The sequence below is a fragment of the Poromitra crassiceps genome, assembly GCF_964638095.1.
Source record: "Poromitra crassiceps genome assembly, chromosome: 5".
In the NCBI taxonomy this organism is placed as follows: domain Eukaryota; kingdom Metazoa; phylum Chordata; class Actinopteri; order Beryciformes; family Melamphaidae; genus Poromitra; species Poromitra crassiceps.
In genome coordinates this window covers 40,134,446-40,150,940 of record NC_139642.1, presented here as the reverse complement: position 1 = coordinate 40,150,940, position 16,495 = coordinate 40,134,446, and the positions used below count along the sequence as shown (strand labels likewise).

General features: G+C 41.8%; 1 protein-coding gene across 3 annotated transcripts; it reads left to right on the top strand.

Moving 5' to 3' along the window:
* The first annotated feature begins 1,591 nt into the window (after positions 1 to 1,591).
* LOC310777424 (arfaptin-2-like) lies at positions 1,592 to 8,611 on the top strand. Of its 3 annotated transcripts, XM_083637754.1 has the most exons (10): positions 1,592 to 1,763; positions 1,930 to 2,038; positions 2,458 to 2,490; positions 3,056 to 3,164; positions 4,880 to 4,966; positions 5,105 to 5,217; positions 5,765 to 5,986; positions 6,097 to 6,254; positions 6,376 to 6,550; positions 7,183 to 8,611. In XM_083637754.1, the coding sequence occupies exons 2-10, from the start codon at positions 1,940 to 1,942 to the stop codon at positions 7,336 to 7,338; spliced, it is 1,152 nt and encodes a 383-aa protein (XP_083493880.1). In that variant the 5' UTR covers positions 1,592 to 1,763; positions 1,930 to 1,939; the 3' UTR covers positions 7,339 to 8,611. The 3 variants fall into 3 exon arrangements, with proteins under 3 accessions (XP_083493880.1, XP_083493881.1, XP_083493882.1); XM_083637755.1 differs by lacking the exon at positions 4,880 to 4,966; XM_083637756.1 differs by lacking the exons at positions 1,592 to 1,763; positions 1,930 to 2,038; positions 2,458 to 2,490; positions 4,880 to 4,966 and having other exon boundaries at positions 2,779 to 3,164.
* Positions 8,612 to 16,495: the final 7,884 nt, after the last annotated feature.

Here is a 16,495-nt window from a genome sequence, read left to right as displayed (position 1 = left end):
TTTTAGCGCCTAAGGCCAGTGGGAAGATAGGGGCCTTGACCTCCATGCCAAATTTCAGCCTCCTATTCACCTTATGTTCCAACACAGGGGTCAGCCAGTTACTTCCTATTGTGTTTACACTTCCTGTGACAGTACAGTAGCCTACTAGTGACCAGGTAAAACAGACAGTGTTTTGAACAGGAAGTGGGTGAGGCTACATAAGGTGAATAGGGCAAAGACTGTGCCCCACACACACCCCTCCACCCCCGCTGGGTGAACTTTTTGTGGACCAACCGCTAATAAGTTGAAGTGATTGTTTTCTGGTGAATCCATTCAAAAGTTAAAGTGCTCTGTGGAGCAGTGAGAATGCTTTATTCTGCCGACCAGGCTGCTACAACACATGCTAACAATAAGGGGAAATAGTTAGTAGGCTACAAGCAGGCACACTAAAATTGTTGAGTGGGCTTGTAAATATAATATATTTACATCATATTTGTTCATAACAGCACCTACTTTGTCCAGTGCAATCCTACCTCTACTGTAGCCTATGTGAATTTGGGTGAGGGGAAGTAGAGGTCAGTGGGCATAGCAGGAGGCAGATCTAAAGCAGAACACATGGAGTTCTGCAGGTGTCTTCCCACGCAGATTCTCTCTCACAAGTAGCCTAGAATCCTTGATTGAGGCTGAAACTTCCTACCTCCACTTCATATTCCTTTTATTTTCCCTGGTGCAGCAGCAGTCGAATTCAAGCATGTTCAGCCTAGGCATTCCAAGACTGGATAGAAGAGGAAGAATGATAAGTGTATATAAGATTTCTCAACATGAGTTATTTGAAGTGAAAATATGTCACAGGAAATCAGTGCATCAAGGGAAACTAACCATTTCATCTTAGGAATAAATTGGGAGTTGGGGGGCTTTTTATGCAGAACTGGAGTAATCACAGAGAAGGTTCCACATTTGGAGGCCATGTGCAATTCCCATGCACCCCTGATTGAAACAAATGAGGCAAATAATTGAAAGTGTGGTCAGTTTACTACAGGACAAGCTCTATAGGCTATTAGATGCTTCACAGCTCAAAACCAACAGCTGTATTTACAGAGTTTGATTTGAGGAAATAGTCAAATCAATATATAACGTTCAGGGCGTGATCATCCTCACTTTAATGATCTATATTCACAAATCTGGAAGTTTCAATTTCCCCTGTGACTGTGACATAATGTGTGACATATGCCGGGTTTCCTTTATATTATTTAGCGAGCTGTTAGTGACATCTTCAGGAGAAGCATAGTACTACAGTTTAGGAATAAAGCAACGTCAGCACTGTACTACGTGGAAGATGGAGCGTGGGAGGTGGTTTGACGATCTAAGGTATTATCCTTCAAAATAACAGTATCCCTTCATGGTATGTGGTGCCAGTCTTTCATTGGTATACGACCACATATAAACTAGCACATATAAAACATTTTCTCATCTTACTTTGCCTTTTTAATGCTTGACTATTTGCCTATAATGATTTAGCAATGACACAAACCTTTATTTTGAAGTGATGTGAGCAAAGCTGCTGGCTGGATGCAGGGATTTTCTGGTCGAATTCTCCAGGAATGGAAGCGGTCGGAGTCGGACAGATAACACAAACGCTCCTAGATAATCATGGATTTAGCATCATATGCAAATTAGAAACAATTGTGCTTGTCCGTTGACATTATTTAACATTTCACGAATAGTGTCTGCACAGAAGACGGCGTATTTCTTCTCTGGGCGACTGGACTTGCCTCCAATATCAGGTTGCTACATCAGCTAGGAAGCTAGCTGTCAAGTACAGTAGCGTTAGCTAACGTTAGCCACACCAACACCGCTATGGATTAGAAAGACGTCGAAAGCAACGTGATACCAGATTCTTCATTATGCTGAAATAGTAACGTGTCAATGTAGTGTTGTGTTGTCTTGCAGAGATTTCATTATGGCAGACAGTATCATGAGTAAGGCTGCCACCATGGAGATTCCCATTAACAGCAATGGAGATACAGGGAGCCTGCCAGAAGATGACAGCCTGGAGCAGGTGAGTCATATTCCTCTCCTCTCACCAGCAGTGTCCTTTTTGTATTGACAACACATCAACTCAGTATAGTATGGATGCATTCGGTTGGTGATTCTTTGTCCATACATGGTCCATTAATATGATAGCCTATAGGCTTAAACCTTGTTAGGTTAACTGTGTTACCTAACTGTATAGGCCTGCAGCTATGTAGTTAGTTGCACCACCACCTATAGCCTAGAATGGTGCCCAGAGGGATTGAACATAACATTGATTAGGAGTCCTAATCAATGTTATGTTCATTCCCTCTGCGCACGGGAGAGGATGCCTACTTGGTGTTGTTCAGTGGTGTGTTCTTTTTTTAGTCAGATCAGATGCCCTATCCTATCACATAACATATTTCATTACTGTACTGCGTTGTCTTATGTCTCACTCTCACACAGGCTGCACAGGTTCAATGGAGCATAGATGAGAAGGTAAAATAGAATGAACCATGGGTGAGGACCTGTAGTATCAGGGGTCCTACATGATTGTGTCTGTCTGTGTATGTGGAAATGAACATTATAGGGCTGACCTTAATTAATAAGGCCTTGATGGAGGATTTTTGTGGTTTAAAATGGTTTAGGGAACAAATTCACATATAAGCAATTTGTAGGTATAGACATTTTCTGGTTGCCTTCAATGCCTTGCATCACTCAGTTTTATCTTTCAAATAAATTATGGCAAGAAACAGATGTGTGATTTCTGTACATTTCAACATGAATTGTCATTGTCTACGCATCAACATAACAATTCAGATTTTAATTGGATATAAACTCAGTCAATGCAGATATTGAGGCAAATATTGGCCAGGTGTTATTGATATATGCCCACCAAAATACCTTGTTCTTTTCATGACACAATTTGAGGTATAATGTTTTTAATCGGTCCCTACAGTCCATGGGAGATGAAATAACATAATATGGTCATTCATGCATCTTAAACTACAGCTGTTAGGTATTACTGGATGACACTGCCAGTATTTTGTTTTGAACCCATCAGGATTTGCAGCAGGTGATGGTGTCCGGGCCCAACCTGAATGAAACCAGCATCGTGTCAGGAGGTTATGGAGGACCAGCAGGGGGCATCATTCCCACCAGCTCCATCAAAGGTACTGCCAGCTCCCCATATACATATTGAACCCCCCCCCCCCCCCCCAAACTCCCCATCTCAAATGCTCAAAGACAGATGGTGATACAAGCAACTGGCATCAAAACACATTTTGTGCCCCCCCCCCCCCCCCCCCCTAATCAAATGACAACAATATTATTTTGCTTCATGTGAAAATGTGACTAAATGTTTCTGTCCACTGTCCATTATCGTAAGCTGTACGTGATGATGATATTGTTGCAATTCCTTGGTCACAGACAGAGGTCGATAAAAGTGATAAATTACTTAATGTCCCTTTAATCAACTCTTGAAAAAGTGGTATGCTGCATCCCAGTGGCTTATTCTCTGTTTTATTTGAATGCTGCCACAGTCACACTGTAGAGAGCTGCAGACCTCTAGGCCAGTGGTTCTCAAATGGGGGTCCGCGAAAATGCTGAGAATGCTGCCAGGGAATGCTGAGAATGCTGCCAGGGGGTCCGCGAAAAGTTTTCAAGTAAAAAAAAAAAAAAAAACGTTTTTTTTTTTTATTATTATTTTTTTATTAAAAAATAAAATGCTACATGTTACTTATTCCTTCTCAAACTACTTCCTACATGGTGCTAGTCTATCAAAATATCTTGGCTGTCATTGATTGTGTTGCATAGTGGTTTTCTGTACTGTTGACAAATTGTGATATTGTAAGTCACTTTGGACAAAACAAAAGTGTCTGCTAAATGAGGTAATGTAAATGTAATGTAATTAAAAAAATATATATATATATATATTTTGCAAAATCTTCATAGTTCAACGAAAATAGTTTATGCTTTAAATCTAAAATGGTTCATGGATTACATTCTAATAACAAACCTATCAAATTAAAAGTCAAGCACGTTACCGTGGAAACAATTAAGCTTAGCCCAAAATCACAAATCAGAATGAGGGGGTCCCCGGTATATTTTCTATCTTGTAAGGCGTCCTTGGCTGAAAAACATTTGAGAACCTCTGCTCTAGGCCTCATGACAAACGTCCATATCCCATAGGGCCTGCAGTTTGCTTCAACCCTGTGTATCTGGACAGAAGACCAGCCCCAGCCCCAGGACCAGGTGGCTGTGTGTTCTGACAAACCTTCTTTTTTTGTTCAAACTAACCTTATTATGTTGGTCTTTTTTGCCCCCTTTTTCTGTTTTTATAATAGGGTTTGGTATTGCTTGACCAACGGGATTCTCTGCAACCTTGCCTGTGATTCTTGAACTGACAAAATTAAAGTTTCTTCAACCACAAGGAACTCTTTTTGACAACTTTCAGAATAAGCGATGCACTAACCAGATATTACAGAGCATTTGCATTATATGCTGTGTTTGTGAAGGTTTCTAATATCGACGACTTCTTCTCTACTGTAAAAATGCACTTTGGATGACTGTCATGTTGTTTTTTGATGCTTACATGTATTGTAACTTACATCCCATGAAGTCCATTTTAATCGCTTTTTTTAATCCCATCATTCTTCATGAGAAACCTGCATGGTGGATTATTTCAGATCCATTTTAGCACCGATTTATTATAACTGCATCTCCCTCACCCTGCACCACCATACGCATATTTTGCTCTCTTGGGGACCTAACATTCTCCTTTCCATCTATGTATTCTGCTCTCCAAACTTTCACTTTCACTGCCAAACCTTTGTCTCACATCCCTTCCTCCCACCCTCATTGTTTATCATTGCCATGCTCATTTCAGACATCCGCATGAAATCCAGGGGTGTTAGCATCCCTAACAGCCAGTCTGCAGCCAGCCGACTTGCCAAACAAACAGACCAGCATCCAGGTATCACTGGGCTCATCACCATGTCCTCACTGCTCACTCTCATTCTCATGATGGCTCTAGCAATCCTGCCTTGTAAACGGCAATAGAAGAACACGTATTTGCATGTGAGTGCTTTACATTGTTCTTCTTTTGTTCAAGGGTCCATGCACCACAGCAGCAGTAATTCAGCTTTGGCAGCTGAGGAAGTCTCTCGTGGCGTGGCAGTGGAGAAACTGGACAGCGTAAAGAAATGGGGCATCAACACATACAAGGTAAGTTATGTATAGTTGCTCTATTTTGGAAACCATTTCCAAAGACTGATCAAAATATCGAAGTAAGTCCTAAGAAATCGATGGCCTGTTGGATTCATTCGTCCATCTTTTCCCATAACACCCCCATTCGTCCATCTTTTCCCATAACACCCCCACTTCCCTCCCATTGATTTTTCCACCTGTATGTCCATGAAAATTAACAGATTTTTAACCACAATACATTCATACAGACTACTCAGTTATGTATGGTTGTATATGACATTTAAACAGATATTTAAAGTAGACCCTTGTGTGGAAATCCTTGGTTATAATTTGGTAGCTAGCTTATCCATATTGTTCCAATAGGTAGTTATTATGATGTTTATTATATTTAAAAAAAAATTGAATGTGTCCATTGCTATATGTGGGATATTTGGCTAGTGGACTGGACCCTCATCCACACATCTGGTAACTATCTTGTAATGTATTTTGCCTCCCCTTAACTCCATCAAAGTTGCTTTACACTAGGCTTAATGTAATCCTCATATCCATATCCACTATATTGCAGTGCACCAAGCAGATGTTCTCTGAGCGGTTTGGCCGAGGGTCACGAACAGTAGACCTGGAACTGGAGGCTCAGATTGAGGTGTTAAAAGAGACGAAGGACAAGTATGAGACCATCCTAAGACTGGCCACTGCACTCACCAGCCATTTTCACAACATGGTGCAGACACAACAGGCTCTAGGCGACACCTTTGCTGACCTCAGCCAGAAGTCCCCAGAGTTGCAGGTACACTATTCATTAAGATTTTACTGTGCCGGTTAAGATGTTCCAGCTCATGTTTTGATATGACCTGGAGATGCAGTTTGCAGGTTTAACCAGTTTTTCCTCCCCTCCAGGACGAGTTTGGGTACAATGCAGAAACACAAAAGCTGTTGTGCAAAAATGGGGAGTCTCTGCTTAGCGCCATCAGCTTCTTTGTGTCCAGCATCAACACGTTGGTCAACAAAACTATGGAAGACACTCTGCTGACCATTAAGCTGTATGAGAATGCAAGGTAAGAAAGCCTGCCATTTTCTGACAGATCTCAAAGCATGTGTTTGCTTCACTGAGGAGGGGGAACATCACCTAGAACTTGAGAGTCTGTGACTGACAGGTTGATCTGTTTTTACGTGCAGACTTGAGTTTGATGCCTACCGTTCTGATCTGGAGGAGATGGGCCTGGGTCCAAGGGATGGTGCTGCCATGGTGCGCATTGAGATGGCCCAACAGGAGTACCAGGTCCACAGAGACAAATATGAAAGACTGCGTAGCGACGTCACCATCAAACTCAAATTCCTGGAGGAAAACAAGGTTTGTAGTTGAGGCTCCCATATATCTTCTATTAGGAAAATTCATAAGGCAGCTCACACCAAAATGTCATCTAAATGACTATATCTGAAAGTGGAAAAAACAGAATAAATAATTTATTCAGTGTTAAATAATACTTTCAACAAATATGTTCCGCAACAGTGCACAGAGCTTACTTTCCTTAGTGTGTTGTTTTCCTTTCCTTTGTGCATCTTACGAGATGCAGCAAATTACACACAAAGAAGTAGCCACATTTTTCCGCACGCACACACACACACACACACACACACACGCACACGCAGGAGGCAATTACAGCAAAGGGAGAGAATTATTGAATTCTTTCATAGTTATTGCAGACCACACTGTTAAAACAGTAATCAATCAGTGACAAGGGATAATTTGTTTTGGAAGGTTAGTAACTTAGAAGTTTTTTAATCAACATTTCTTTAATCAACGTCGTCATGAGATGCTGAATGTAAGACTTGTGGTGGCTGTGGCTCGGGAGGTAAACGCATCTAATGTCAGAAACATCACATCTAAACACACCTCCACCACCACCTGTGCTTTCCTGAACACTTGTAAACTGTATTTGTTTAATGGAAGCTTTTCCTTTCTCGTCTCCGTTTGTCTTCTAGGTGAAGGTGATGCACAAGCAGCTGCTTCTCTTCCACAATGCTATCTCAGCTTACTTTGCTGGCAACCAGCAGCAGCTGGAACAAACTCTTATACAGTTCAATGTCAAGTTAAAGCCCCCAGGATCAGACAAGCCGTCCTGGCTGGAGGAACAGTAAAGAGTTCTCAGGGTTCCGCTGTTTGAATTGAGACATAAAGGTACAGTGACATACTGGTCAGTGAGTGAAGAAGTTGCCAATAGCAGTGGGTGGGTGATTAGATGGACAAGAATAATTTGAATAAGCAAGAAGTATATTATAGGATCAGTAGAAACCAGTGATAATGAAAAACATGAGAGATCACTTTTATGTTTTTCAATATCACAAATTTTTCATAGATGTACAACTATGTCAGTTGTACAGTATTTACGATTTTTTTAATTCACAAAATGACCTTGTTATTTTCTTATACTTTAGGTAGCACAATCATTTCAATGTATATCACTTCTTATTTATGTATAGTATACTATTGTGGAGAAATCCCTGGGCAATTTTGCACATGCATTAATTCCTTCTTTTGTAATAGTGTCAAAATCATTATCTTTAACCTATCAAAGCATATCATTTGGAGGATCAGTTTACTGTTTCCATGCATAGAGAGGGAAATATATTGATTTTCTTTGACTTAAAGATACAATCGAGAATTAGTTTGACTATCTACATATTTTGGTACATTCAAATATGTTCTTAGTTTGACTTGCAGATGGGAAATACGTTTGCGGAACTTTATTAATTCAGCATAATGACAAAGTATGGGTCTGATTTACTTTGTGTTTACAGACATTACAAATACAACACTCCTGTTTGGCAGGCACATAATATCACTCCTTGTATCAAAATCTCAGATAATACATTTCAGGGTTAAATCAAATGAATATGATGAATCCAATAAATCGTAATGCAAGACACAAATCCACTCTTTAGTTGACTTTGTTTCAACAGGAGGCACCAGACTACAAATTGGGCCTTTAAGACATCACAGTTGTATGTGATTTCGATCAAACTGATTTTACGGTACAAACTGTAAATGGGAATACTGGATACAGACAATGCCACATGTAGATGATGACAAATTTCAGTGTCTCTTTTACGACGGAATGTATGAGTACATTTTTCTTATTTCAGTTTTGTGTTATTTATTTACCAATCTGTTCTGCAACAAGATGTTTTACATGCAGTACATCTTTTCAAAGTCCCCTCTTAGTTAATCAGATCAGAATCAGATGATTGTCCTTGTGTTGTTCTGCATTTCCGATACAGACTACTGTATGTTAGTCGTCCCACTTAACTGAACTGTGCAGTTTACACAGATCTGTCAGTTTGATATTGGAGGCTTCCCCCGACTGTCCCCCGGGAATATGTACAGAAAATTCACAATCTGTGTAATATGTATGGCACCCTTGATTATTAAAATGACAATACAGTCTGATATATCTCTAACATGTTTCTCATGCGTTAATATTGTTATTTCACAATCATCAAATCAGGCTGGTTCAGGATTTTAAGGTTTCACAAAACATTTTAACACCATTTTTGAGAATTTGGCAGCAGCACCTGTTATTACTACTGTTGTATGAACACATTGTAGGTCTGATTTTTTACATCTTTAATTTACTTGGTGATTCATTTATACAGTTATAAAGGTTAACTCAAGGGCCCATGAAAACTAGCCTGGTAAACCAGTTAATGTACATAGAAAAGCCAAAATATATTTCCATAAACCCATGAATGTCAGAAAAGACCAGTGAGTTTATTAATTTCTGGCAAGTTGACTTCTTGTTGTACCAGTACTGCAGAGCAATAAGAAGCAGTAAACTGAGTTAGTCATCAGTAAATGCGATGGCAGTAGCTGCAGCATCAGATGATTTGCATGCAAATGTATCATCTCTGGGAATAAGACACATTATCATTATTAGGGTTTATCATGTTTGATAGAGAGTTGATTGCTGACTGACTGGCCTACAAACGAGTTTGACCCCTGTAGTTTTACATTAAGGTGAAACGGTCTCACCTCGGCCCTCCGACAAAGCCTGGAAACCCCCACCCTTGTTTACTTGCTTATTTTTGCTAAATTCCTAGATGCCTATTGAATCGTGATTGTGTTATTTGATCCCATAGACTCAACTCAAGTTGAGAGTTTTGCAAATTGCAACTGTTGCAGCTAGTTGCAGCTGAGTTCAGGCAAGTTTCAATTGCGTTGCCGAGGGCTTTAGACCATGCAAATCATTTGCATGTCAGTCCCTCAGACAGTTCCTGCCAAGCCAAATAACTGCTGTCACGGTTCCTGGGAGAAGCCCCTGACTGCAGTACGCAGATCGGGGAGTGGCTCAACGTGGGCGGAGTCAAACGCGCACTCAAAGTAAAACTCAGCTCTTCTTCTATCAGATCTTCGGCAGTGTGCACGCTTCTAGGCGTATTACTGCCCTCCGCAGGATAAAGTTCATAGTGACTCTTTTTACAGTGTTTATCATGTAGGAAAACTACTCTAATATATCTGTAAAAATCCTGTTGAACAAGATCGTATTTTTATGACATTGTCTGGAAATTCCTGCTTATCAAACTGAACCAACAAACAGTGCTGCGATTCCTTTCTCTGCCCATTGAATAAATCTATTATCACTTGCAGCTGGCTTAAAGTCTGGGTCAAAGCTCAGCCACCTCAATATTATTTCTTTCTGAATTTTAAGTTGTTTCACTAGACGAAACCAGGTATCTATAGAAAACCTAACCCATCGACTCTGAATATCACTGTGTTTAGCAGCTAGTGGGGATCCTACCAGGTATCTATAGAAAACCTAACCCATCGACTCTGAATATCACTGTGTTTAGCAGCTAGTGGGGATCCTAGCAGACTTTGTATAGGTGAATCCATCAGTGACTACAACACATTATTATTGTAATGTTCTGTGTAGGTGTTGGGATATTTTTTACCTAATATTCGATATTCTTGTCTCATCTTGTGAATAAAATAATGGAAACACGTTTACATTTTCATGAGCCCTCAAAACTTCACACACAACTTCTTACTGAAGTTCAGCTCTCACTGAACTTGAAACCTGTGTAACTAGGGCCAGCTGAATTGGAACAGTGAAGTGAAATCAATGCATTTGATAGACATCCCTATATTTTTACTTGTTAAATGTTTTCTTTTGACTAAGTCCATTATTTTATCCATGCTGCCTATATTTAAAAAAGATATAGAGAGAGAGAAAGAGAGACACATCATGTTAACCTGTGTCTGCTTTTTTTTTTTTTTTGCTCCAGCATTTGCCGATCCAGCAAACACAGGGATGCGCTCAGAGGGTCTTCAATATTCCTCTTTGCGTGTGCTGTGGGGCCCGCCGATTCCGTTAGCACATTTTGGGACTGCTCACAGGATCACTGGAGAGAGAAAGAGAGAGACAGCATGTTAACCTGTTGACGATCAAAATCATGTTACCTCGCCCTAAATCAAACGCCTTGAAAAAAACAGTCATCTATCGCGCCATCAGTCATTGGAACAGCTGCCCCCATCACATACGTCAATCAAACAATATAAGTCCTCTTTCAAATTCCATTTAAGAACCCATTACTTAACAGGTGATCAATAGTCCAGCTGGTCACGAGCAACTCCATTTTTGTATTCTCACAAATGTATGTACAATGTAACTTGTAACCCACCCAAATTGCAAATGTGTTATATTACACATATCTGATATATATCATGTATTATAACTTTTAAACATCACACAAATGTGAGTGTATATATGTATAAGACTTGTATTGTATTGCATTATTGTATTGTATTTGGACCCCAGGAAGATTAGCTGGTGCCACAGGCATCAGCTAATGGGGATGCTTTTTAAATAAATAAATACATAAATAAATAACCTGTGTCTGATACACCTTAGTGTTTCCTGCTCACATGATCACTGGAGAGAGAAAGAGAGAGACGTGATGTTAACCTGTGTCTGATACACCTTAGTGTCTCCTGCTCACATGATCACTGGAAGAAAAAGAGAGAGATGTAATGTTAACCTGTGTCACATTAGGACACCACCTCAAATACAAACGCTCTTCCCTCTGTACTGAGGTGAGATAAGAGGGAGTTACATTAGTACACCACCTCAAATACAAACGCTCTTCCCTCTGTACTGAGGTGAGATAAGAGGGAGTTACATTAGGACACCACCTCAAATACAAACGCTCTTCCCTCTGTACTGATGTGAGATAAGAGGGAGTTACATTAGTACACCACCTCAAATACAAACGCTCTTCCCTCTGTACTGAGGTGAGATAAGAGGGAGTTACATTAGTACACCACCTCAAATACAAACACTCTTCCCTCTGTACTGAGGTGAGATAAGAGCGAGTTACATTAGGACACCACCCCAAATACAAACGCTCTTCCCTCTGTACTGAGGTGAGATAAGAGGGATTTACATTAGTACACCACCATCAAATACAAACGCTCTTTCCTCTGTACTGAGGTGAGATAAGAGGGAGTTACAGTACACCACCTCAAATACAAACGCTCTTCCCTCTGTACTGAGGTGAGAAAATTAGTACACCACCTCAAATACAAACGCTCTTTCCTCTGTACTGAGGTGAGATAAGAGGGAGTTACATTAGTACACCACCTCAAATACAAACGCTCTTCCCTCTGTAGTGAGGTGAGATAAGGGAGTTACATTAGTACACCACCTCAAAGACAAACGCTCTTTCCTCTGTAATGAGGTGAGATAAGAGGGAGTTACATTAGTACACCACCTCAAATACAAACGCTCTTTCCTCTGTACTGAGGTGAGATAAGAGGGAGTTACATTAGTACACCACCTCAAATACAAACGCTCTTTCCTCTGTATTGAGGTGAGATAAGAGGGAGTTACATTAGTACACCACCTCAAATACAAACGCTCTTTCCTCTGTACTGAGGTGAGATAAGAGGGCGGCACATGGTTGACCAGAACACTTGCTAGTGATAGGGAACTCTGAACACGGCTGAAATGTTAAGTGTCAGGTCACTCTGAACACGGCTGGATCGTTAGTGTTAGGTCACTCTGAGTACGGCTGGATCGTTAGTGTTGAGTCCCTCTGAACACGGCTGGATCGTTAGTGTTGAGTCACTCTGAACACGGCTGGATCGTTAGTGTTGAGGCTCTCTGAACATGGCTGGATCATTCGTGTTAGGTCCCATTTCACATGGCTGACCAGAACACGCGCAAAACAGTGTCTTTTGCTCACAGGATCACTGGAGAGAGAAAGAGAGACACAGCATGCTAACCTGTGTCTGATACACATTAGTGTCTCCTGCTCACAGGATCACTGGAGAGAGAAAGAGAGACACAGCATGTTAACCTGTGTCTGATACACATTAGTGTCTCCTGCTCACAGGATCACTGGAGAGAGACACAGCATGTTAACCTGTGTCTGATACACATTAGTGTCTCCTGCTCACAGCCGTCACAGGATCACTGGAGAGAGAAAGAGAGACACAGCATGTTAACCTGTGTCTGATACACATTAGTGTCTCCTGCTCACAGGATCACTGGAGAGAGAAAGAGAGACACAGCATGTTAACCTGTGTCTGATACACATTAGTGTCTCCTGCTCACAGGATCACTGGAGAGAGAAAGAGAGACACAGCATGTTAACCTGTGTCTGATACACATTAGTGTCTCCTGCTCACAGGATCACTGGAGAGAGAAAGAGAGACACAGCATGTTAACCTGTGTCTGATACACATTAGTGTCTCCTGCTCACAGGATCACTGGAGCGAGAAAGAGAGACACAGAATGTTAACCTGTGTCTGATACACATTAGTGTCTCATGCTCACAGGATCACTGGAGAGAGAAAGAGAGAGACAGCATGTTAACCTGTTGACGACCAAAATCATGTTACCTCGCCCTAAATCAAACGCCTTGAAAAAAACAGTCATCTATCGTGCCATCAGTCATTGGAACAGCTGCCCCCATCACATACGTCAATCAAACAATAAGTCCTTTTTCAAATTCCATTTAAGAACCCATTACTTAACAGGTGATCAATAGTCCAGCTGGTCACGAGCAACTCCATTTTTGTATTCTCACAAATGTATGTACAATGTAACTTGTAACCCACCCAAAATGCAAATGTGTTATATTACACATATCTGATATCATGTATTATAACTTGTAAACATCACACAAATGTGATTGTATATATGTATAAGACTTGTATTGTATTGCATTATTGTATTGTATTTGGACCCCAGGAAGATTAGCTGGTGCCACAGGCATCAGCTAATGGGGATGCTTTTTAAATAAATAAATACATAAATAAATAACCTGTGTCTGATACACCTTAGTGTTTCCTGCTCACAGGATCACTGGAGAGAGAAAGAGAGAGACGTGATGTTAACCTGTGTCTGATACACCTTAGTGTCTCCTGCTCACAGGATCACTGGAAGAAAAAGAGAGAGATGTAATGTTAACCTGTGTCACATTAGGACACCACCTCAAATACAAACGCTCTTCCCTCTGTACTGAGGTGAGATAAGAGGGAGTTACATTAGTACACCACCTCAAATACGAACGCTCTTTCCTCTGTACTGAGGGAGTTACATTAGTACACCACCTCAAATACAAACGCTCTTCCCTCTGTACTGAGGTGAGATAAGAGGGAGTTACATTAGTACACCACCTCAAATACAAACGCTCTTTCCTCTGTACTGAGGTGAGATGAGGGAGTTACATTAGGACACCACCTCAAATACAAACGCTCTTCCCTCTGTACTGAGGTGAGATAAGAGGGAGTTACATTAGTACACCACCTCAAATACAAACACTCTTCCCTCTGTACTGAGGTGAGATAAGAGGGAGTTACATTAATACACCACCTCAAATACAAACGCTCTTCCCTCTGTACTGAGGTGAGATAAGAGGGAGTTACATTAGTACACCACCTCAAATACAAACGCTCTTTCCTCTGTACTGAGGTGAGATAAGAGGGAGTTACATTAGGACACCACCTCAAATACAAACGCTCTTCCCTCTGTACTGAGGTGAGATAAGAGGGAGTTACATTAGTACACCACCTCAAATACAAACGCTCTTTCCTCTGTACTGAGGTGAGATAAGAGGGAGTTACATTAGTACACCACCTCAAATACAAACGCTCTTTCCTCTGTACTGAGGTGAGATAAGAGGGAGTTACATTAGTACACCACCTCAAATACAAACGCTCTTCCCTCTGTACTGAGGTGAGATAAGAGGGAGTTACATTAGTACACCACCTCAAATACAAACGCTCTTTCCTCTGTACTGAGGTGAGATAAGAGGGAGTTACATTAGTACACCACCTCAAATACAAACGCTCTTTCCTCTGTACTGAGGTGAGATAAGAGGGCGGCACATGGTTGACCAGAACACTTGCGAAACGTTAGTGATAGGGCACTCTGAACACGGCTGAAACGTTAAGTGTCAGGTCACTCTGAACACGGCTGGATCGTTAGTGTTAGGTCACTCTGAGTACGGCTGGATCGTTAGTGTTAAGTCACTCTGAACACGGCTGAATCGTTAGTGTCAGGTCACTCTGAACACGGCTGGATCGTTAGTGTCAGGTCACTCTGACAACGTCCTGGATCGTTAGTGTTAGGTCACTGTGAACATGGCTGGATCGTTAGTGTTAAGTCACTCTGAACACGGCTGGATCGTTAGTGTTAAGTCACTCTGAACACGGCTGGATCGTTAGTGTTAAGTCACTCTGAACACGGCTGGATCATTAGTGTTGAGTCACTCTGAACACGGCTGGATCGGTTGTGTTGAGTGCCTCTGAACACGGCTGGATCGTTCGTGTAGGACCCATTGCACATGGTTGACCAGAACACTTTTGAAACGTTAGTGATAGGGCACTCTGAACACGGTTGAAAGCTTGGCGTCAGGTCACTATGAACACGGCTGAATCGTTAGTGTCAGGTCACTCTGAACACGGCTGGATCGTTAGTGTCAGGTCACTCTGACTACGTCCTGGATCGTTAGTGTTAGGTCACTGTGAACACGGCTCGATCGTTAGTGTTAAGTCACTCTGAACACGGCTGGATCGTTAGTGTTAAGTCACTCTGAACACGGCTGAATCATTAGTGTTGAGTCACTCTGAACACGGCTGGATCGGTTGTGTTGAGTGCCTCTGAACACGGCTGGATCGTTCGTGTAGGACCCATTGCACATGGTTGACCAGAACACTTTTGAAACGTTAGTGATAGGGCACTCTGAACACGGTTGAAAGCTTGGCGTCAGGTCACTATGAACACGGCTGAATCGTTAGTGTCAGGTCACTCTGAACACGGCTGGATCGTTAGTGTCAGGTCACTCTGACAACGTCCTGGATCGTTAGTGTTAGGTCACTGTGAACACGGCTGGATCGTTAGTGTTAAGTCACTCTGAACACGGCTGGATCGTTAGTGTTAAGTCACTCTGAACACGGCTGAATCATTAGTGTTGAGTCACTCTGAACACGGCTGGATCGGTTGTGTTGAGTGCCTCTGAACACGGCTGGATCGTTCGTGTAGGACCCATTGCACATGGTTGACCAGAACACTTTTGAAACGTTAGTGATAGGGCACTCTGAACACGGTTGAAAGCTTGGCGTCAGGTCTCTATGAACACAGCTGAATCGTTAGTGTCAGGTCACTCTGAACACGGCTGGATCGTTAGTGTCAGGTCACTCTGACAACGTCCTGGATCGTTAGTGTTAGGTCACTGAACACGGCTGGATCGTTAGTGTTAAGTCACTCTGAACACGGCTGGATCGTTAGTGTTAAGTCACTCTGAACACGGCTGGATCATTAGTGTTGAGTCACTCTGAACACGGCTGGATCGGTTGTGTTGAGTGCCTCTGAACACGGCTGGACCGTTCGTGTAGGACCCATTGCACATGGTTGACCAGAACACTTTTGAAACGTTAGTGATAGGGCACTCTGAACACGGTTGAAAGCTTAGTGTCAGGTCACTATGAACACGGCTGAATCGTTAGTGTCAGGTCACTCTGAACACGGCTGGATCGTTAGTGTCAGGTCACTCTAACAACATCCTGGATCGTTAGTGTTAGGTCACTGTGAACACGGCTGGATCGTTAGTGTTACGTGACTCTGAATACGGCTGGATCGTTAGTGTTAAGTCACTCTGAACACGGCTGGATCATTAGTGTTGAGTCCCTCTGAACACGGCTGGATCGTTAGTGTTGAGTCACTCTGAACACGGCTGGATCGTTCGTGTTAGGTCCCATTTCACATGGCTGACCAGAACACGTGCAAAACAG

Bases quoted from the DNA above. Each gene is read 5' to 3' on its own strand.
- LOC310777424 (XM_083637754.1), top strand. From the start codon at position 1,940: ATGGCAGACAGTATCATGAGTAAGGCTGCCACCATGGAGATTCCCATT. The intron at 4,967-5,104 runs GTATCACTGGGC...CTTTTGTTCAAG, and splicing joins ACAAACAGACCAGCATCCAG to GGTCCATGCACCACAGCAGC. The intron at 5,987-6,096 runs GTACACTATTCA...CCTCCCCTCCAG, and splicing joins AGAAGTCCCCAGAGTTGCAG to GACGAGTTTGGGTACAATGC.